General features: G+C 35.9%; 1 protein-coding gene across 2 annotated transcripts; it reads right to left on the bottom strand.

Annotated features, from left to right (window-relative positions):
* Positions 1-218: 218 nt before the first annotated feature.
* cenpf (centromere protein F) lies at positions 219-21,892 on the bottom strand. Of its 2 annotated transcripts, none has more exons than XM_088626233.1 (20): positions 21,823-21,892; positions 20,616-20,827; positions 19,765-19,961; positions 18,860-18,975; positions 18,648-18,739; positions 17,817-18,075; positions 16,861-17,063; positions 15,645-15,770; positions 15,069-15,197; positions 14,530-14,652; positions 14,082-14,217; positions 10,224-13,543; positions 6,556-8,793; positions 6,231-6,383; positions 5,991-6,134; positions 4,052-4,213; positions 3,739-3,910; positions 2,634-3,101; positions 1,984-2,162; positions 219-764 (listed from the first exon to the last, which is right to left on the bottom strand). In XM_088626233.1, exons 2-20 carry the CDS (start codon positions 20,775-20,777, stop codon positions 534-536), a joined length of 8,610 nt encoding a protein of 2,869 aa, XP_088482359.1. In that variant the 5' UTR covers positions 20,778-20,827; positions 21,823-21,892; the 3' UTR covers positions 219-533. The 2 variants fall into 2 exon arrangements, with proteins under 2 accessions (XP_088482359.1, XP_088482360.1); XM_088626234.1 differs by having other exon boundaries at positions 219-761.
* Positions 21,893-22,149: the final 257 nt, after the last annotated feature.

Raw genomic sequence — 22,149 nt, 5'->3', positions numbered from 1 at the left:
AAGGTTTTATAGTTTATAAGAGAATAGTTCTCCACTACCTGTTATCCTGTAGATCATAATAAATAAACTTTATTTTATATAGCACCTTTTAAGGTGGCTTCTCAAAGCGCTTTACAAAACAACAAAAAAATAAACAAGCTCTAAATGTCACGACACTGACCCACTCTGAGTAAAGCTAGAGGTTTTTAAATGTATTTTAAAAAAAATCAAACAAGCAATTTGTCACTTAATGTCATTTAATGAACGGTGCATTTTGAACTTGTATACATTTTCAGAAAACCTTCTTGATCTTAAAAGTAGTAGGATCAGAGAAGTATTCTGCTATTTCTTAAGCTCAATAAGTAGACTCGCTTAACCTGGTTTTGTACAATTCTGTTCTAAAGACATTTTGTGATATTTTCTTTTTCAACTAAAACAAGCTTTAAAAATGCATGTTTAAAAAATAATACAAATAAGTAGAAAAAAAATATTATACATTTTTTATTCTTACACGAAATACTGCTATTTACACTTTTCAGTTTAGAAAACTGCTATCACTGTACTTGACAGTTTTCACTTGAGTTTTCAGAAGCCACTATTTGTCTCCGTTTCTCCATTTGCTCAGGTGATTTCTTTGAGCTTAGGGATCTCTTGCTTCTCCTTACTTCCATGTTGCTGACAGGACTTTCGAAACCCTGCTTAGTCGGACTGTTAGTTATGGTTGACAGCAGTTTCCCTGCACTGATGACCACTGGTGCAGGCAGTGATTCCACTTTGTGCATCTGCTACAAAAGAAGCATATTTTAACAACATTAATTTTAACAACGATCATCTTTTTTGAATACTGATTGCAGTAAAACAAGATGTATTTCAAGTATTTCAAGATGTGTACAACTGATCACTTCACACAGCTTTATCCAAACAACATAACCTGTACGGTAAGCTATAAATTACGATGAACACAGTTAATACGAGGCTAATTTGTGAATGACTAAATTAACTCTTAAGTACAGACGGGTTCATGTTAACACTGCAGTCTTTGCAAGTAAAGTCCCACTGTGTAAAATTACTTCAAGCAAAAGAGAAATGTACTTTTTTTAAAAACTTTCTGACAGGTTAAAATGACACCACCTTAAATGAGAGGAGAACATTTTTAAGTGTCAGCTGTGACACCTCTATAACAATTGTCTTATCCTTAGAAAAGAATAGATTTCAAGATAATGGAACACACACTGAAGGAAGTAAAAAAAAAGTGTATTTTTGTTTCTTAATACTTTAGTTTCAGAGACTGGAATACAAAAGTCAACCCAGAACAGAAAGAACAATAGTGTGACCCAGCTCACACCACATTATATTCTTTAGTCTATTTGAAAATCAGCAGGAAATGGGAAATAGCTACAAATGGTCAATTAGAACACCCCCATGTCTGGTACTATACTATGTCGTTTGAAGTAGCTCAAAAGGTGCTCGCAGTGTACATTAAGCTTCTAAGAATTGTAGGTGGTTAGTCATTTTCAGAAAGAGCTTGCTGGCAGTCATTGCTTGTATTTGTATTACTCATGGAAGGAAGTGTCTGTGGAAATGTTTAAAAGACCACCTTTTAGAGGCATTCTAGATGACTGTTCAGGATGCATGATGTTATAGTAATTGTGCATAATGCATAAATATTCAATATAGTTTCATAACAAGACATTTAGAATATAGCTTCACAAGGGAGAAAATAAAAGCCTTTAAGTTCTAAATTGCAATATATTAATGATGTGTTAAAACGTGTAGCACTTCCAAAATAAATTTGAAAACATTTACAACTAAACTCATTTTAAGTAGATTGTTTCCCGTGTTTGAAATGTCTAAACTTTTGAGAACTCAAAAAACACATCGACAGCGGTGTTTGTATTCTTTGGTCTCAAGGCTGCTTATTACAGCCATTTGTTATGTCAGTCATAGTAATAGTGTTCAATTGCCCTGTTTATGCAAAGGCATATGTAGCACGTTAACTCTTACTTTTTTATTTTTGCTGCCCTCTGCTGTGGGTTTCTGTCCAGGAACAGCATTTTCCAGTCCTTTCTGAGCAGTCTGTAATGTGGGAGATCTCTTAGCAGCAAGGCGCGGGCTGCACCTCTGAACAGTTGTCCTACGAATAATGTAGGGGCTCATTTCTCCAGATGGGATATCTGCAAACCCTAGAAACCCCCCAGAGAGATCATGTTAATGCTATGAACTTTTATAGTCTTTATGGGGCATACAGGTAACTGCTGCAGCTGCAGCTCAACACCAAAGAACTCAGTAAGTATTGCGAAGGCAATGTTTCCATCTTAGGATAATATGAGAATGCTTTTGAATGTTATGCAAATGTCAACTTGTGTAATTAGAATAGCAGTGAAGCTTCATAATTAAATAATTAAAATTCAAAATATCCGACTAATTAGAACTGAACTATCGATTACCTGAAAGCCTGATGCCTCCTGTCAAAACTGGACCTTTTTTTTTTTACCCATAAATGGTCTTCTTTAGATTTTCTTTCTTGTTTGCTTTTTTGCTACTTCTCCAGCAATGTCCCTTGAGAAGACTCTGGCATGTTTCTTTTTCTAACCCAATTCTTCAGCTTAAATTCTTAAGTCTTCAGTACATCACATGCACTGAAAAACATTTACCTTTTTTCACCACTTCTGGTAACCCCTCTAGTCTGAATTCGTCGTCCTCCTCCTCTGTACGCTGCGCTGTTTGGGGGTTCACTTGTCCGCAGACTCTCTTGCTGGAGCTCAGGTGCTCCTGTGCCTTTGCTGGGTCAGTCTCCTCCTCAGCACCTGAAGCTCTCTGCCTCTTTGCTGAAAGCCGTGGCTGTCCTCTGGGTGAAGCTCTCCTCCTTTCTGCAGACTTAGGGTTCTTTTCTGTTGGGGAATCTGATGTTTTTGGAGTGCTCCCTGCTGTTTTGCTACCTTTCAAAGGCAATACCTGGCTGCTCATTAAAGCAAGTTTGTTTTCAAGGATCTCATTGGCTTCTTCCAGTTTGTGAAGACTAATCATGATATTGCAGTACTTCTCCATGCTCTCATCAGCTTCTTTACTCTTCTCATCCAAGGCCTCTTTGAGTTCTTGTATCTCGGACTGTAGTGCTCCTACTGTAGAGTGAAGAAGAAACCATTTCAAACAGTAAAAATAGGAAATTGCTCCTTTTATTGCTCATCTTTCCTTTTGAAATAATCTATAAAACACATGACATGTATTTATATTTAAAGTACGTTACTTTGAATGATCTACACAGTATTGCAGTGGGAAAAAAAGCTGCCTTCTACTTACACAAGACAGAAATAAATATCTTACTTTTATTGTGCTGCAATCTAATCACCAATATATAAACAAACAACAAAAAGGCCAAGTCACTAAAGCCGTTATTATATATACCAAGTTGTTATCAAGTCAACCTTACTTTCAGTTTTTGCCATTGCAAGAACACATACATGATGATACATTTAGCAGAAAAAATGAAAAAAACAGCCCACATGTCCATAATTCCCAGCTTTATTAATTCCTCATCTATGCAGGAGTAAATCAAACTTCATCAAGCTACGGGTCCAGTGAGAGGAACAATATTCCTAAAAACTGGCGTTCATTATGTATTGCAACCAAAGAACAAACACCACAGCAGAATATTGTTAATGCTATAGTGATTGATACTCAAGATTTCTGAACAATTGTTTATAGCAGTGTTATATATATCGTGCTCACAGAAACAAAATCTCCAAGGTTGCGTCATACCTTCTTCTAGGCTGGCATTACGTTTGGCAAGCAGTTCTTGCTGCTGGTTTTCTTTGAGGAGTGCTTCTTTCTCTTGCTCTAGCTGTTTGCAGGACTTCATCCAGAGCTGTAGCTTGTTGAGGGCAGAATCTTTCTCCTTAGTGAGCCGCATAATGGTGGAATTCAGGTCACCCTGTAGATGTTTAGCAGGTTTTTAGAAGCGGAAAACAAAATCAACGCCTTGTGGCAGGCTTACACTTTTTTGAGACGCATCCCACACCTACTGTATGTATACTTGACATATTTAAAAAAATCATTAGAACATATTAATTACCTTTATTTTGGTACACTGCTCCAATTTTATTTCCAATTCCTTTAATGCTAAGTTCAGCTCTTCTTTACTGGACTTCAGGTCATTTATTTCAGTGAAACAATCAATGTTCTTTTGCTCTGCTGCAGTCAGTTCTTGTTTCAGTGCCTGTTTTTCTCCTTCATACTGAAGAACATGAAAGGTCATTAGATGTTGCATTTTAGCTGAAATCAATATTTCCTTAAATGCATAAAAGGCAAATTTTCCATGTAGACAAGGACTTTCTATTCTTCCAAATAATTACACATTATAATTCCTTAGGTCTCGGTTCCCTTCTTCGTAACAAATCCCACCAATAAAATATTTCCTCCTCCAAGGTGAAGTTCTGAATAATTTTACAACTTGCTTTTGTTCTTCAAGAAATAGCCCTACAATAAGGAGCATAACTACCAAATAGAGGAAAAAAAGGTGTTGTGATCTGATTTTTTTTAGGCCTGCGCTGTCTTAGTAAGTGTCAGTGCAGACCTGGATGTGAAGTGTTGTATAATATTTTATCATAGCTTTCTCCAGAGTGTAATGTTAAACAGCACCAGGATATTAAAACAAACCAAGAAAACCAAAGTATGACATTTAAATCTCAGGGGGTAGTGGCACAACATGTGTTGACTAAAGAACACAATGAAGAGGTATTATCCTGGCAACAGTATTCAAGAACAATGCAAAATCATCGCAGAACTCAAACAAGGGGGAAACAAAATTAAACAGTTTATGCATTCTTAGCAATCTAACAGCCATGGAAATACATAGGCATCTGCTTTGAAACTGAGACTTTTATCTGAACTAATCACAAAATAAGCAAGTCATATAATGACAGGTACAGTAGTCGTAAAAAACAAAAGGGGAACGTGTTATTTGGAGATGCTAAACGATTTAATCTCCTGTATTATTTTGCATTCCTAGAAAAGGTGGAGGACACATACAAAGCCTTTTCTGTTACTGCAGCTGCACTGCAGCTATGGCTAGACTGTTGTCTTTGCATTCTCTTTTTTATGCCCAGGGCATCATTACGTAACACAATTAAATGAGTGTTCCATGCTTTCAATTTTTATCTGTAAAAAACATCCCTCGTAAATTTGTAGTTTACTCAGTGGCAGAGAAGTCACAGACACATCCCAAAAGAAGGCACAAGACAACAGGAGAAAAAAGGAATAGACATTCTGTATTGGTTAATTAGTGGCATTTTGGGTTGTAGCTTTTACTGAATTTCATTGATTACCATTATTTTTTGCCAACTTTTCCCTTTTTGCAGTTAAGCTGCATTTCTGGTTGCAACTCATATGCCTGAATGAAATACTTAAGCTACATGAAAAGTTAAAACTAATATTTCAAAGAAACTTAGAATTTCTCTTAATGCATTAAAAAGGATGCACAAGCACAAAATAATGGCAAATATACTCAATTTTGATTAATATTGAAGAGATAAGGGAGACACCTGGGAAGTGAGATAATAATATCATTTTTTGTTTTTGTATTTTTGCAAACTATGCAGTCTTGTGGCTTGAATTGTCTTTGCACCCAAATATATAAAGATGTTGCCTGGCCTTGGTCAGTAAGATAAAGGGCATGTATTTGGTAAGCAGGCTGTATGCCCAGAACACATGAAAAGGACTAACTGTTGTCTGGTCTGCAACTAAGATATAATTAACGTTGCTGTCTTATCATTCGTTTAGAATGTGTCATAGTAACTTGGTTGCTCGGTATAAAAAAACATCTTTAGTTACTTATTTTTAAGTCCGGTGAGTGCAAGCCGAACTTCCATATGCATATGAAATAAAGAGACTTGTGCTTCACAGACACCTGAACTTTGTCATTTGTATGACACGATAATATTTGACCAGTTTTGGAAACAATGCTCTCTTTGGTTATGACGAGCACGCTCTCCTGTAACAGTCCTACACCTTACCCTTTCCTGTGCTAGTGCAAGCTTCTCTTGACAGGCACCTTCCATTTCCTTAATTTTCTGCTCATATAAAGCAATGTTATCCTGAGATAAGGCCAGATTCTTCTTAAGCTCTTCTTTTTCTGAAGCAGAGATCTCTAAAGACAGCTGAAGAAAAAAACTTGATCAGGATATAAATCAGGTTACAAAGATGCAGAACAAAGGCAACAGTTCAATTCTCCACGAAAACTAAAAAACCAATACCTTGTAGCTTTCCACTTCTTGCCGAGAGGACTGAAGCTCAACAGAAAGGGAGTTCCTTTCAAGCTCAAAATCCTTCTGCATCCTCTCTGCTTTTTTCAAACAATCATTGATTTCATTTTGTAGCTTGAAGCAATTTTCTTGTAACATGCTTACCTGTTAGGAAAACAATCTCAATTAAGACCAAATGACTTTAGGTGTCAGATCTTTTGACAATTGAGAAATATTGGATCTTTCAAAAATTAACACAGAAATATTACTTGTTAGCAAAACATTCTTTAATATGGTTATATTTGTAAAGCACTTTATACTTAATATATCAGATTACCTTTTCGGTGAGTTCCAAATTAATGACTTTCACCAACTCCAAATTATGCTTGTGCTGTTTTAAATCGTCTTCCAGAGAATTTATTGTGTTTTGCATCACTTCTGCCTTCGTCGACATTATCTGTGACCTTTGCTCCCACTCCGTTACAATTGTCTGTAGACAGACCTTTTCCTTTTCCAACTCCTCCTTTTCAACTTCTAAACTTGTCAACTTCTCTTCTGCAGTCTGCCTCAGCACTTGCAGATCAACCACTTCTTGTTGCAACTGGTCATTTACCCCAGTGCTCTCAATCAATTTCAGTTGCTTTGCCTCACAATCTTGAGAAAGAACCTGATTTAGGGATTTCACGTCTGCAAGGGTCTTTTCAGCTTCCTGGAGTTTCTGGGATAACATGATATTTTCATTTTTAAAACAAGATAACTGAGAATTTAAATCATTTTCTTTTAACTTTATTGACATAACCTCATCTTTGCTTAGCTGCAGCTCATTACTTATTTCTTTTACTTTTGATTCACATGTTTTTGCCGCATTTTCTTGATTAGTTTTAGCTACTTTGACTTCTTTTTCAAGCACTTCCAGTCTCTCAGAAGCTGCACTAGATGAGATCTGCAGCTGTACAACCTGTTCATTCTTACAGAGCAACTCCTTTTCCAATTTCTCCTTTACTGCCTTCAGATCATTAATTTCTTGTACTTTACATTCTATTGATTTTGTTAGTTCCTTCTTTTCAGGGGCTAAAATTTCAAGCTCTGCTTTAGCAGACTCTGCCTGAAGAATTGCATCTTCCAGACTTGCTTCGGTCATCTCTCTTTCCCTTTCAAGCTTTTCAATTTTGTCCACGAGAACATCAGCTTTCCTCTGGCTTGCTTTCAGCTGTTCACCCACGTGCCGTTTCTTTTTCTCATCTGCTTCAATTCTCACCCTTAGTTTCTCAATGCCTGCACGCATTTGGGTTACCTCTTCCTGAGTAGAATTCAACTTTGATGCAATTTCACCCTTTTCACATAGGGATGACTCCAGCAACTGGGACAGCTTTGAGTTTTCATTTCCTAGCTCTTGTACTTTGCTCTCAAGAACTTCACACTCTGTTGAGACTGAAGTTTTTTCTTCCTTAACTTCATTCAATACTCTAAGCAACTCTTGATTCTCCTCTTTCAGTAACACAACAGTCTGTTCCATGTTCTGAAGCTGCTGCAAAAGTTTATCTTTTTCGCTTTGCAGGTTATCAAGGCTACTGTTGGCCAATTCTCTTTGACATTTTTGATTCCTTATATCTTTCTCAAGGATCTTTATAAACTCCTTGGCATCAACGTTATCCTTTTCTAGTTGTTCAGCTTTTCCTTTCCACCTCTGGAAATCACGTTCAACTTCTTCCTTTTCCTCAGTGCACAAGGACAACTCTTGATGCAGCTGATTTCTTTCATCTACAGCCCCATTCAGCTGTTGTTCTAAACTTTCAATTGCTTTCTTACTAAAGTCAAGCTCTTTCTGCAGCTTCTCATTCTTCTGCTGGATCTCTTCAAACTCTGCCTCCAAAGACAAGATATGTTTTTCCAGATTAGCCTTCTCAGATTGAGTCCTTTTCAGATCACTTTCAATCTGAAGTAACTTTTCATCCCAGCCTCCTTTAGCCATTTCCAGACTTTCCAACAAATTGGTTACATCAGACAATTGCAATTTTGATGTCTTTAACTGCAAATTTAGGCTATTAAGCTCTTCGTCCAGTTCCCTTACATGTTCATCAAGTTTCTGGTTCTCCATAACAGATACACTTAGTTTTTGTATCAAATTAGAATTTTCTTTTTCCAATTTCTGGAACTTTTCTTCCATTTCAGCAAACAAATCTGTTTTTGAAATTATTTCAACTTTATTAAGATCTAACTGTGAGCATAAAGTCTGAACATCATTCTCCAAATTGCCCTTTTCATTGTTTTTTTCCAAATCTTTAAGACACTCTTGCAACACACTGACTTGTAAATTTTCTGTGCTCCTTTTGGTGGTATGCAAGTCATCCTCTACTACAGAAGAATCATTTTCTAGAGTAAGAATTTCCACTCCACTTAAAAGTCCATCAAATGTATCATTAATGGCTGTGTTGCTTCCTGCTACCGAATGCTCAACCTCTTCATTCACATTGGGGTTGTACTGTTGTTCAGTCGACTCTAATATTTCAGTCTTCAATCCTTCAGGGTCTTTCTCTGGAGAAAGGCATTTTATACCTCCCTTTTCAGTGTTGGCCTACAGCAGAAAACAAATATTATTGTTTTAGATTATTGACAATATATAACATTTATTATAAAAAAAACATTTATTATAAATCTCAAATAATATTATTAAGATAAAGCAAGTTCTTTTTACTTGTAACCCCAACACCACTTTATACTTTATAGCAATGCAAAACTGTACAAATGGTCTGACAGCCAAAACTTAAAGAGTCTTGAATGATTGGTTCTACTTAGGATTCTGAGCTTTTCAGCTAAGCTAGACCTAACAGATAGTACTGTACCCAACATACAAAACAACTCTCAAATACTAAATAAAAGCACTAAAATGCATTAACATAGAATTTTGGCATTTAAACAGAGTAAAGTCACATTTGGAAGTGTAATTCTTATGTACATAGTAAAAAGTGTGAGAAATTAAATCTAGGGAAGTTGTGTTTAGTTTTAGTAACCATATCATAGAAAATATATTAGAGCCTTAGAAAGAGTTGAAAGAGCAACAAATATTATTCTTGGTCTCAGGTTACCGTATAATATATGGAATTGTTGAGGGAGATAAATCTTTACTCTTTAGAACAAACAAAAAGAGGAGATTTTATCCTAGTACTCTAAATGCTTCAGAATTCTAACACGTATTGATAGATTCAAATTAGGGTACTGTTTCACACTCAATAGTGAAACAAGAAGACAGAGTCACATTTGGAAAATCAAGGGGAAGGACAGGGAATAAGAAACACTTCTTCACCCAGAGTTATGGGTATCCGGAACAGACTCTCCAGTTAGGTATCTGAGGCCCAAACACTCTAGGCACCTTAAAAAAATGGCTGGATAAAATTTTAGATTCACTACTTACTAAACTACCAATAAGTTCCCCCCTTTTATTTGCAAATCAAAGAAAAGAGTACTAAGTGATTGATTAGAACTATATAAGCATAAATACATAAACCTTTCACTCTCTGATATACTGTATATGGATTAACAAGCATTCTGTTTAAATATGCAAATTTAGAGATTTTACCACAACAGACTTAAAAACAGTATTTTTTTCCATTGGCATTTTTCAATTATTATTAGTACCGATAAGTATAAAAAATGTAACAAGTTCAGTTATGTTTTTTGAAGAATTTAACAAGTTGTATAACAATTACTATGGGAAATTTAAGAAATAGCATTAGCTTTTCAATTTGCATGCAAGCTTTCACGTGATCACAAATAAGCATTTTAAGTTTAATCCTTTAACCAGTTGACAACAAATGCTGATGTATAATGCCAAACAGTTTATTTATAGCAAACCCCTGCCCTAATGAGATAAATTGTGCTGGTGGGAAAATTAAGGAAGCTGGATTGCATAACATTAGATTTGTCTTCAATTAAACTTCACTGAAATCACTTACAGAAGACTAAATCACTTACAGAAGACTAATGATGAACAATGAAATGCCTTACCTGGTGGAACTCTTCATCATTCTCAGAACACAGGAGAGAACGGGAGCTCAGGTCTAGACATTGCATCTGCAGTCTTGCAGTCTCCAACTCAGAAGACAAAAACTCACAATTCTGTTTCTCCTCTGCAAGTCTGGTCTCCATTTCTGCATTCAAATCGACTAGCTTCTGCTGCCACACCTTTACTTCATCTAGATGATGCTGTTGGAGTTGATCAAGCTCATGTTGTACTCTGGACAAGGCAGCTTTCAGCTCCTCGATCTCTTCTTTTGAAACTTCTTTCTGTCTATCCATTTGGTCTTTCAAAGTCTTCAAAGATTCTTCATAGGTTTGAGAGAGCATTTTTAGTTCATCAGACTTTCTTAGGAGCTCACTCTCCAATGGGCACAAATCATTTTGTGTCCTGCATAATGGACCATCATCATGGACACAGGTCTGGAGTTCTGATGTGTCAGCTTTCAGCTTCTTGTGGATTGTCTCTTGAGTGAGCAGAGCTTTCTCTGCCTGAAGTTGATCAATGAAGCATTGTTGCTTAGATAGGTTTGATAAGCTATCATATTGGCATTCAGAACTTATTTGGCAGCTTTCAAGTTCTTTATTCTGCATTTTGAGCTCTTCAGAGCATTTGCTTTTATCATTTTGCTGGTCAAGCATGGATTTCAATGTCTGATTTTCTTCTTGTAGTCTTAACAGAGTTTCCTCAAAGCTAAAACTGCTGTTCTTTATTAAGATTTTATTCTCTTCAAGAGCATTCAAGCACTGATGTTGTGATTCAGTAAGCTTAGTTTTCAATTCTGTCTTTTCTGCTACCAAATTACTATAGGAATTTTCAAGAACTGTATATCTTTTAACTTCCTCATCCAGGGAAAATTGAGCTTTCTCATTTGTAGCCTGCAACATTTCAACTTTAGCAGCAAGAGCAATAGAACTTTCATTCATGCTTTTGCTGGATTTATGGGCATCCTCCAAAACTGCTTTGGTGAGTAAGGCCTCACGTTCTTTCTCTGCAAGTTCTTCCCTGGCAGAGTTCAACTTCTTCTGCAGAGAAGACTTTTGCAACTCATTTTCCTTAAGTTTTGCCTCAAGGACACCCAAGGAATTTTTAAGTTGTTCAAACTCACTTCCTTCACAAACACAATTTTTCTGATTATCCTCAAGATCCATCTGAAGCATTTCAAGCTGAACATTAATTTTGTTCAACTGTACTTCCTTTTCCTTTAATCTGTCAGAAATTTCTATCTGTTTCAATTCAGCGGCACTCAGCTTAGCCTCAAGCATTTCAATCTTCAGGTTTCTTTCCACTATACAGTTTTCAGAAATTAATAACACACTTTTCAAAGACTCCAGATCACTTTGGTGTGTAGATACCTGCTGTTTCAAAGTCTCTTTTTCTTGGGTGATCATTCTATAGCAATCTTGCATTTGTTTTAGCTCTTCATTACAGATCACATTATTCTTTTTTAGCTGGCTTATTTCATTTTCTGCCATTTCTAGTTTTTCCATTGTTTTTTCAACTTCATTGCTTTTATTTTGCAGCTGAGACTGTAATGCATCTTTCTCCTGGAGTAGTTGCATTTGCTTATCTTCATAACCCTTGAGCATAGAAGCATGTTCTTCTGATTCGTCCCTATATTTTTTCTGAAGTTCCACTAATTCCTTATCCTGGGAAAACTTTTTATATGATTCTTCCCTCAGACAAATTTCTAAGGTTGAATTCAGCTCCATAACAGAAGTATATTTGCCCTGTAGGTCTTCTAAAGAGCTTTTAAGTTGAGCACACAACTCATTAGCAACCCCAAGCTCATTTTTGTAAGATTTTATCATCACTGCAGAAGCATCTTCTTTCTCTCCTACTAAATCATTTAGTCTAGATATTTCTTTCAAAAGACTGTCTTTCTCTTGGCACAAGATGTTGTGAGAGTCCTCTAGACTTTGACTCCTCACAGTAACCTGTCCAATTTCTTCTTCCAGAGTCTGTAGTCTAGCTTTGAGCTGTGCATTTTCATCTTCTAATCTGGAAGACTTCAACCCTGTTTCCTCAACTGAATTTTTAAGCTCCTCAACACTTGCTTTGAAGACCTGCAATTGAGTTACTTTGCTTTCAAGCTCCTTCGTCAAATTTTGCAAAGAAGCTTCCTTTTCCTTAGCTGCTTCGGAGAAAAGATTACACTGCTCTTGGAGAGACACTGAAGAACTGGCTTGTTGAGACAGCAGAGATAATTCTTGAAGAAGTTCTTTTTGGCTTTCCTCAGCCTGTGAAAATTTCATCTGCAGTTCACCTTTAACTTTTGAAAGCTCTTCACATTTGCTCTGTAATTCAACATTAAGGTTTTTTTGAAGTTTTAAAGAAGATTCTAATGAAGACACTTGATCCTTTAAGAGTGCTGCTTCCTGTTGACTCTTTTCAAAGTTCAGACTGGCCTGCTGAAATGCTTGTTCTTTTTCAGAGAGACTCTCTTCATGTGCTTTAAGCAAACTACACCTTTCCGTGCTGAGCTTTTCTAGCTGTTGCTCATGTTGGGACAACGCCTGAGAAATGGTGTTCTTTAAGTGTAAGATTTCTTCTTCCTTCAGATCAATTACAGACTCTTTCGATTTTGCAAGATTGCAAGCACTTTCATACTGTAGTATAAATTCATTGTAAGACTGTTCCATTTTGTCAGCTCTACAGGTCTCCAATTGCAGTTTCATTTCCAAATTTGATGCCTTTGCTTGGAGTTCAGTAATCTGCAGGTTGCCATTCTCTAAATCTTTTGTATACTTTAGATTATCCTCCTCAGAGCTTTTCTGAAGTTCTTCATACACTTTGCTCTTTTCTTCTAATTCCATACACTTTTTAAGAAGTTCACCTTTTAAAGAGTCAGTCTGCTCAGTCAAATCTTCCTTCTCACTTTTAAGACTATTCACCTTTTCGTTTAGGCCACAGCTCACATTCTGAATCATCTCAATATTTTTTTCCAAATCACCAATTTTATTTAACATGTGTTCTCTTTCAATCTCTACACTGTTTACAAGATCTTTCTTTTCAGTCTTCCATTTGGAAAGGAAATCATTCTCCTTCTTTAATTCAGTGCATTCATTCTGCTTAGAATCCAGAGCAATTTGCAGTGCCTGCTGTTCTTTCTCCATAACAGTCTGCTTACTTTTCATTTGTTCCAGGTCCTGTTCTTGTTTCTTTATTTGGTTCTGAGCCATTTCTTTAATCTTTTCAAGATCAGACACTACTTTTTTCATGTTTTCCAACTCCAACGCTGAAGACTGATCTTGGTTTTCCATTTTAACTTGAAGACATTTCAGTTCTTCACTTTGAGCAAGAGTTTTAGCTGTAAATAAAAGTAATCTCTTTCAAAAAAAGACAAAGGGAGTCTAAGATTTTTAAAACATGTCTAATCCTGAAAGAAATTCTTAATAGAATGCTATACTAAACATTAGTCATATTTAACGTGAAATGATTGCTATACACATCCCACTTTAAAATAAAATTAATTCATCTTAAGGGTAAATCATATATCGCATGCATGCATAAGAAAATTGGAATTACCAATACATTAGCATATTGGTAACCTTTTTATATCATAATACACAATATATTTACTGTACAGTATATAATGTCAAAATTCATTTTTGATTTTTTTACACTCTGAAATTCTGAGGAAAAAACAAAAGTGTAACTACTTCTATTCACACTACCTTTGAAGTAATAGATTTATAAAAGTCACTTATTTGTCGATTTTGGTGTAGAAAATTAATCACTTAATTTTTCCATCTTTCTCTCAGCAATTTAATTGAAAACCATCAATATTTCCAAAGATCAAAAAACACCATTCAAGATGTGTTTCCATGTTCTAGAAGAAACCTCACCTTTAAAGTCTTCCATCAAGCTATGGCTTTGTTTGAGATTTTGTTTTGCAGCTTTCAGTTCTTCTTCTACTTGAGTCATTCGCCTTGAACTTTGCTCGAACTGACAGCTAAGACTGTTTTTTTCTTTTTGGATTCCCTACAAAGGTGAAATTGAATTTAAAACAAATACACATTCACAAATAAGTACATTTCCTACAAGTGGGAATAATGTAGCTAATACAAATGCATGTGCACAGGCAGAGGTAGAGAGTCATATCATTCAAATTTACATGAGGAAAACAAAATTTTATTTACATTCATGTCAACATTATAAAAGCCTATACTTTAATTATACTTATTAGACACTTAACTAAATTCCTTTAAACTAAAAATATATCATGCAATCCTAGCCCCTCTAAGTAACCCCACACAAATTTTGGTTACAACCAGAAAAGATTACAACTCCTACCTCAAAGTTCTTTCTCATTTCATTCTCTTTCGTCTGACTAGTTTGTAGTATCTGCTCCGTCCTGCATAACTTCTGCTTAAGATCTTCAACACATTTTTCCAGGTGATCCTTCTGCTGCATTATCTATGAATTAAAAAACGTGAGAATAAACTATGAACTCCTCCGAAATGTAATGCCACCTGCTGGTAATCAGTTAACATCCATCACATTTTCTGTGTGAACGCTTCTTGGAAAGGTCCCACAGAAAGATTCAGTCGCACCTGTTTCATCATAAGCAGCATTTAAATAGTTTATTTGCTTTCGTGGAGTATTAAAACCTGTTTTTGACAAGCCCACTAATTCTCTTCTGAATAATTGCGTGGGAAAAATATTACTAACTACAATTCCTAACTATAATGTGAAGCTTTCACTACTAGAGAGGCTCAAAATTTAGAGAGCTAAAAAGTTTAACCCAAAGAAGAAGAAAATAGTTTGCCACCATGAAATAAAAAGCTGAGGAATGATGATATTCTACATATGAAATCTTTGCTCTTTCACACCTTATCCATTTCAGCCTGAAGGGCATTGTAATCACTTTTGGCCAGCTGGAGCTCTTGGCTCATCTTTGATTTCATCTGATGAAACTCTTGATCTAGACTGCGAAGGGAATTCTGTTGATGTACCAGCTCCTGGAAAAACAAAAATCTTAAGTGAATCAAATGGTACCAAACAAATTAGAAAAATTTAATATAGATTGTAACCAGCAGGATTAAATATGAAAATGTATATATCACATGTGAAAATATCACATTTGTAGGAACTGTCAAATGTTGGGGTTAACATTTTGAAATATGCTTTTATGAGTTACAAAGATGTTAAGATTTGTTTATTAAATGAATGCCATGATGCTCATGTGAGCTATCCAAAAAGGCCAAGATTATATCTATCTTGACAAATGACATATTCTATCAATACCTTAAGTTTTATTACTGAACTCGGAGCCATTCACAAATGAAATTACAGCTACAGTATTTTCTTTAAAAGGGCATTCATGTTTAATGGGCTCGTGACAAGAAAAACATCTGAATCCCAGGTCAGGATAACAGGCTGTACTGCAGCAAGCACTTTGATCAGACCTTCTGGTACTCCTTTTCATGGTCCTTCATCTTCTGCTCCAGGGCAAGCCGCGAGCTATCAGCATTGTGTCTCTGACAGTTCAACTCCTCAGACAACTGCTTCAGTTTCTGTTCAAGGGCTGCACACTGAGAGAGACAGAAAACATGATCAGGATACAAAGAATAGATCTTTAGTTTCTTGACATAAATATTTATACCCTCTACTAGAAGTGAGTGCTACAAACAAAATGACTATTTAAGCTTTTACAAACAAGAAAATGAGACATAACACAGTATTGGACTATTTTGTTTTAAGGCTTACTTGCACTTATAATGTTATTGGAACTTGGTGTCTGGTGTAGAGGATGGCCATGACTCATGATGTGACTTTTCATAGGTGTGGGCAATATATCTGCACAAATTCATGAGGAAATGATAATATGGTCCTTTTAGTAATCCACAAACCCTGGTACATGCATTTACAATGGCTGTAAGAGGGGGTGGTATTACAAAGACAGCAGTACACATCAGATTAAAACCATTTCAAACGAAAGAGGGGTATTACATAAGGACAGGATTACAAAAGTTGGAAAATGCATTTGCTTGAAAGGGAGAATGCTGAAATTGATCATGATGAACACTAAAGACAACAGATCAAAGTCAATTCAAAGCACAATATTTTCAAATTCTGGCAATGAGTCAAAGCATTTTTGTAGGATGAAAATGTGTTCACATAAGGAATTGATTATCCAAATTAAAGGAAAATTCTACACTACCAGACACATTTAGGGATACATTATAGAAAACATATAAAAATGATCCTATTTAAACCAAATCGATCGCATGAAAACCAGATTGATAATATTAATACCATCAAGAAAAACATCATGATACACTATATTACCCTATTCTATCCTCCACTAATAGTTTTTAACATCAACAGTTTTATTAAAATGTATTAATGTTTACGCTAAAGTAAATGATCACAACACCAAGCATTTAAATCTAAACAGTAAGTAACTAACCTCTTTGAAGCAAAAATAACTAAAACTGTGAAACTCATTGACGTTTTTCTATAACCCATATAAAAATGTTACAATTATACAGTGTTATTTTTAAATAATCTTATTCTTCAAAAGACAGCTGTAGGTACCTTTAAGGTATAATTTAATTAGTATGAAGTATAACCTTCATAAAATACAAAACCAAAATGTAAAAAATACACCTTTCCACATACCTTGGAAGTGGCTTGTTCATACTGTCCTGTCACCCTGGTCAATTCATCCCTGCATTTATTTAAGTTTTTGTCTTTCTCTGCAAGTTCCATCTTTGCTTTTTCAAAGCTGATTTGAATTTCATGCAGCTTGTTCACGTGGTTTTTCATATCTTTGTCTTGGGCCTGAAGACAAAGTTCCATCTCTGACACTTTGGCTTTCAGATCTGAAAATTTTAAAATTAATACAGACAACAAAAAATGGATTAACTTTCAACAGTGTAATTTATTACTTGATAAGAATTACCACTATAGTTCCTGTGTTTAGGTACGGCGACTATCTTTTAAAGAAGATAGTTGACAAGATGTTATAATCAAAATGGCAACAGCAATTCAACCTTGCAATGTTCTGAAAAAAGTAAAAACTGGACCTAGCAAGTACTTGAATGAAAGTTAAAAGAGACACAAGATAAAAGCAATACCTTGCCCTTTGACCCAAAAAGTAATGTACTTCCATGATTTTAGTAGAACCAGACTCTTTTTAGGAAAGGTAAACCAACTGGAACTTTAGATAACGTAGCACTCTTCAAAATCCAAAGTGATAAATCGCCTTATCCAGTTAAGGTTAATACTCTAGCTAGCACATCTAAATCATCCTCATTTTGACTAATTCCAGCATTTGTTTTTAAATATACTTCATATATTATATATAATGGTATATTACATATATTCATATACAGTATCTGTTTGTGAATATAGCACACTAGCTATAATATGCTAAGTTTTACAGCTGGATGAAAACAGTCCGGTCATTAGTATTGAAGGCTTTGAAAATCTGGTTTGCAATGAAAAACCTACATAGATAGGACAGTTTGACTGAACAGAATTTTGTTCAGCCAATTCAACATCAGTTTTAAAACCCCAGCATAATGGAAATGATATTCATCACTTGTAAAATGTCTCAAAGCCAAAGGACAAACCTTGATTCATTGCTTTCAGCTGCTCACTTTGCTGAGAGCTGCCTGCATTGTCATGCACTGTGCTTCTGGAATTTCGCTTGTATGGAGTTTCTTCATGGTCCCAGAGGAAGCTGGAAGCTCCAATCCCCCTTTTCAAAGGGGTTTCCAGGAAGCTGTGTGACTGTCGGCTTGGCGTTTGGTCTTGTTGCCAAGGAAATATCGAGGATTGTGTCTGCTGTCTTGCAATGTCCTTATGACTTACTGACGACTGGTTTAATAACTAGTCCGGAAAAAAACAATGGAGGCAAGATGTATTGAGCATTAATACAGGAGACCACAATGCAAGAAATCAATATATACACTGTAATTTCCATTTTTGAATACATTTCTAAAATATAGTGTACAAATATGAATTTATTAATGACACAAAAGTCTTACAATAATTCCACACTTGGAATTTTACAATAATCTTCTGTATAATTACAAATTAAACCAACAACACCTGCAGAGTATAACAGTACTGATTCTCCTTTATCCACTCCCTAGAGAAACAAGCAATGTGGTTCTAGGACATTATGCTGCAAGATGACCCACATACTTACTACTACAAAGCTCTGCAGGACTCTTCACTGTCCCAGCTCAACCATCTGAGCCAAATTAGTACCAGAGATCTGTACAGTAAATCCCAGATATTCCAAGCAGCAATAATGTAAGAATTCAATCTATGCCATTAGCTGTGCTATTACTTTTCAAATGAGCTTAATTATAAGCAATTAAAGTCACTAATACAATGTAACACAATTTTGCCATTCTATATACTGAAAGCATTTTAGTATTTTAAAAAAAACTTACTTTGATTTGCATAACTTTCAGCTCTGCTTCCAGTTTTTGTCTTTCTTCCACTTCTTTATAATATTTCTCTTGAATTTCTTCCAGTTTTGAATCTGGAAAAAAAAGCTTCAGTTTTATTTCCAACAGTTCATTTCCACAAACCCTGTAGTAGAGATCTATATTTTAATTTCATATCTAAAAGGATGGCAACAATGTCAAATTGTCAAATGTACCATGTAGCTTTTGGCTTGGTGTGGCAGGAGTTGCAAAGCTTTTCTGTGGTGTTCCATATGATTGTGGATCTCCTGCAGCAACCGACTGCTGGCTCCTGTCTAGTTCAACCTTGTTCCTATAGGGAAAAAAAATGACAATACCACTTAGGTACCATTCATAAACATTTTAGATGTTTCATTTATTCAGGAATACAAGTATTTGAAGTATGAACTATAAATTAAGCTCGCAATTAAAACCTAGTGTTGGTGTTCATCTTTTAGGAGTACTGTTCTAGGCAAGGAACAGTTAACTATTACGACCAAAGGACTGCAATATTTAACTCAACTTTACCAGAAAGATGGAATAGCTTTAACTTAATGTGTTCAAGTGAAATGTTCTTTATTCAGTGAAATATGTATATTCATAAAATTGAAAATAAAAATATTTATATTCAATTGTGTGAACAAACGATAGCCAGAATAGTCATAATCAGAATTCACTTTTGCCTAAATTGTTATTCAATGTCACGATAGAACACATCTGTCATAACCTCAATTAGCTAAAGGCTGATGCTCTCCCAAGATTATATATCACCAGGTCATCAGATTCTTTCCAAATGCAAATCTGGCAACATGTAACTGCGAGTCTCCAGAATCTCTCTTCTGAGAGGAACAGCTCGGTGCTATCCCTATGGAATTCTGTCACCTGCTGATCTGTGACAGCCTGAATTCATGCATCTGTATCTAAGCCACAAACTCAGACTTGTCACTTGGCAACCAATTAATATTTATCTTCGGAATCCAGGTTGAAAAAAAAAGTGCACTGTAACTTCTATTTTTAATGTTTACCAGAAGGATTTTTTGTGCATTAACAGGAGGTGGAATTGGAACACAGTATTTCTTCTGAGTAATGTAGAATGATGTACCTCTTAATCTCTTGCTCCAGTTTTTCGATTTGCTTCTTGCTGGCAGCGAGCTGCCCCTCCAAATAGTTGACTTGCTGTTCCTTTACCTGCAGCTCATGGGTAACCTTTTGCCTTGTCTTTTCCAGGTTGTCACAGGACTCCACCAAAGACTGGTTCTCTCTTTTGAGTGCTGTTACTTCATTCTTCTCTACTTCCATCTTTTGGGAAATGCCAGAAAATGTTTTTAAAACACTGAGACAAAAACACTGAAAAAACTGTATAATCTCTTGAATTCTTACTTGTGGGAGAACTAAAGAACACAAGTGAAGTAAATAACCCAAGAAACTCCAATTTAATGTTACATGCATTTTAAATATGTTAAATAACTATATCACAAAGACTATGATTTCACTTCAGTCTGGGTCTCTTAACTCTCTCCAAACTATTGACATGTAATAAACAATTATAGAAATTATCATTAATAATTACATGCACACAGCACTTGCCATTCAAAAGGATCTCAAAGCACCTTATACACATCTATTAAGAATAATATGTAATTCACAAGATATTTATAAATAACATTTAGAGTCCCTAACCAGTCTTTTATAAGTAGCTGTACTACTCGTTTCTTCCTGTTGAACCCCTGAAAAATGGGCTTTGTGCATGTCTTGTCAACATGACACACACCAGGCTGGACAGGCGAAACCATGAAAGCTGCAAAACGAGCTGCAAAACGAGCAGCAGTTCGGCAGACGGGACACAGAGGACAAAACAGCTCCTGAACCCTAAAGCAGTTGCGATGCTTCCAGTTTCTTACACTCAATAACCCCCCCACCTAACGTGAAGGGGGGGAGAGCAGGGGGAAGCACCTTTTGTTTTTGCTTCTGCAAGGCAGCCTCCAATGTTTCCAGCTGGAACTGCTTCTGCTGCCTCTCCTTTTTCAGCTTGTCTAGCTGGCTCTCGATTTCCTGGATTTTCTGGAGGGCTTTGCCAGGCAGCCCATCCTTCCACTCTTCCACTGCCCAGCTCATGCTGAGCACTCCAGGGCTTGTTGCTTAATCAGAAATGAATCAAGCCTGACCTGAAAACAAGTACAGCATGTTATCAAACGTTGAAAGGTGGCATTTACATTCCATTTCTAATCTGCCCTAACCAGCACCAGCCATGAAAGATTAGGCTACGATGTGTCATCAGTTATGCACTGCAGACACTGTTAGCTTAATTCGTGGAACTGGATGATAGCATTCATGAAATACATTTATTAGATGGTCACTTAAACAAGCATTTATTCACTACTTACTGTATTGCATATTGAAATAACTATTACTTAGATTATTGAAACAAGATAAAGGGTACGAAAAATGGAAAAATAAAGTGATTAAATGGAATTCAACAACGGCAGATCATTAAAGACATTCTGATATTTGAACAATTGCTAAATGTATCTATTTAACTACATGGCTGGTGAACCAGCTTTTACAACCGTATGTTATCAACAAAACGAATAATTGTGCACACGTTTAACGGTTCAACGAAAGAGACTAAATTATTCTGTCAATAAACATTCACTTTCAATAAACATTCAAAAAGCAATCAAAAAAGAAACTGCCTGGGCTATCCAAGTGCACGAAAATCAGAACATCAGACCGGTCTCTTTACAGATATACTTTATTAATGCTTGCACATTCCACATACTAATATAAAAAATACATCAGTCCTGCCCACTCAGTGGTAACTAAGCAAAACAGGCTTAGCACCGTAACAGCCTGGGTTTCGAAGTAACAATTCGTGATCAGACTGAACGTCAGGATATGTAGCTCTCAACCCTGGTCCGAGATGAATGACGCGTGTCTTCTGATTTAGGATCCAGCTGTGGGCTCATCTTACTAAAGTTTTCAATGCATGCACACTCAGTTTATTTCACCCGCCTTTCTTTGCCCTTTGCTACAAATAAAATGCATCATCTACTTCTAAAAAAAACACTTAAAATGCAACTTAATCCCGAAAATATACTTCACTACTAAATGTTAACTTAAAAGCTTCATCACAAAACATTTTCATCAGAAACTGACTTACCTCACATCAATAAAAGCGGATAATCGTTCTTTCCCACAATTCAGATCTACACAACAACAAATTCAAATTTGATCACTAATCTACGTCATTCCTTACTAGCTCTCTCATTGGCTACAATGTGTAATACGCTCTTCGATTGGTCAGTTTGGTGACAAACCGGCATAGTGGTCTGTGATTGGGTCGAGACCAACGTTTTAAATAGGAAACCGCCTTCTGCTCATCCCTATAGGCTACTTGCAAAGGAAATGCTCGTTGATTGGTTTAGTCGTATTGCCACATCTTATGTCATTTCTGTAGCAAGGTGGCGGTTACATTTTAATTTTACTA

This window comes from Lepisosteus platostomus, chromosome 3 (genome assembly GCF_059453375.1).
Source record: "Lepisosteus platostomus isolate fLepPlt1 chromosome 3, fLepPlt1.hap1, whole genome shotgun sequence".
Lineage (NCBI taxonomy): Eukaryota > Metazoa > Chordata > Actinopteri > Semionotiformes > Lepisosteidae > Lepisosteus > Lepisosteus platostomus.
Note: the sequence above shows the minus strand (reverse complement) of the source record. Positions and strands in the feature narration are given on the sequence as shown.

What these genes read in the sequence shown, in the direction of transcription:
- cenpf (XM_088626233.1), bottom strand. Translation starts at nt 20,777, where the DNA reads ATGAGCTGGGCAGTGGAAGAGTGGAAGGATGGGCTGCCTGGCAAAGCC. An exon ending in TGCAGAAGCAAAAACAAAAG is followed by an intron (nt 19,962 to 20,615) that starts GTGCTTCCCCCT and finishes ATTTCCCAAAAG; the next exon opens with ATGGAAGTAGAGAAGAATGA. An exon ending in TTCAGGCTGAAATGGATAAG is followed by an intron (nt 14,653 to 15,068) that starts GTGTGAAAGAGC and finishes TTTAATTCATAG; the next exon opens with ATAATGCAGCAGAAGGATCA.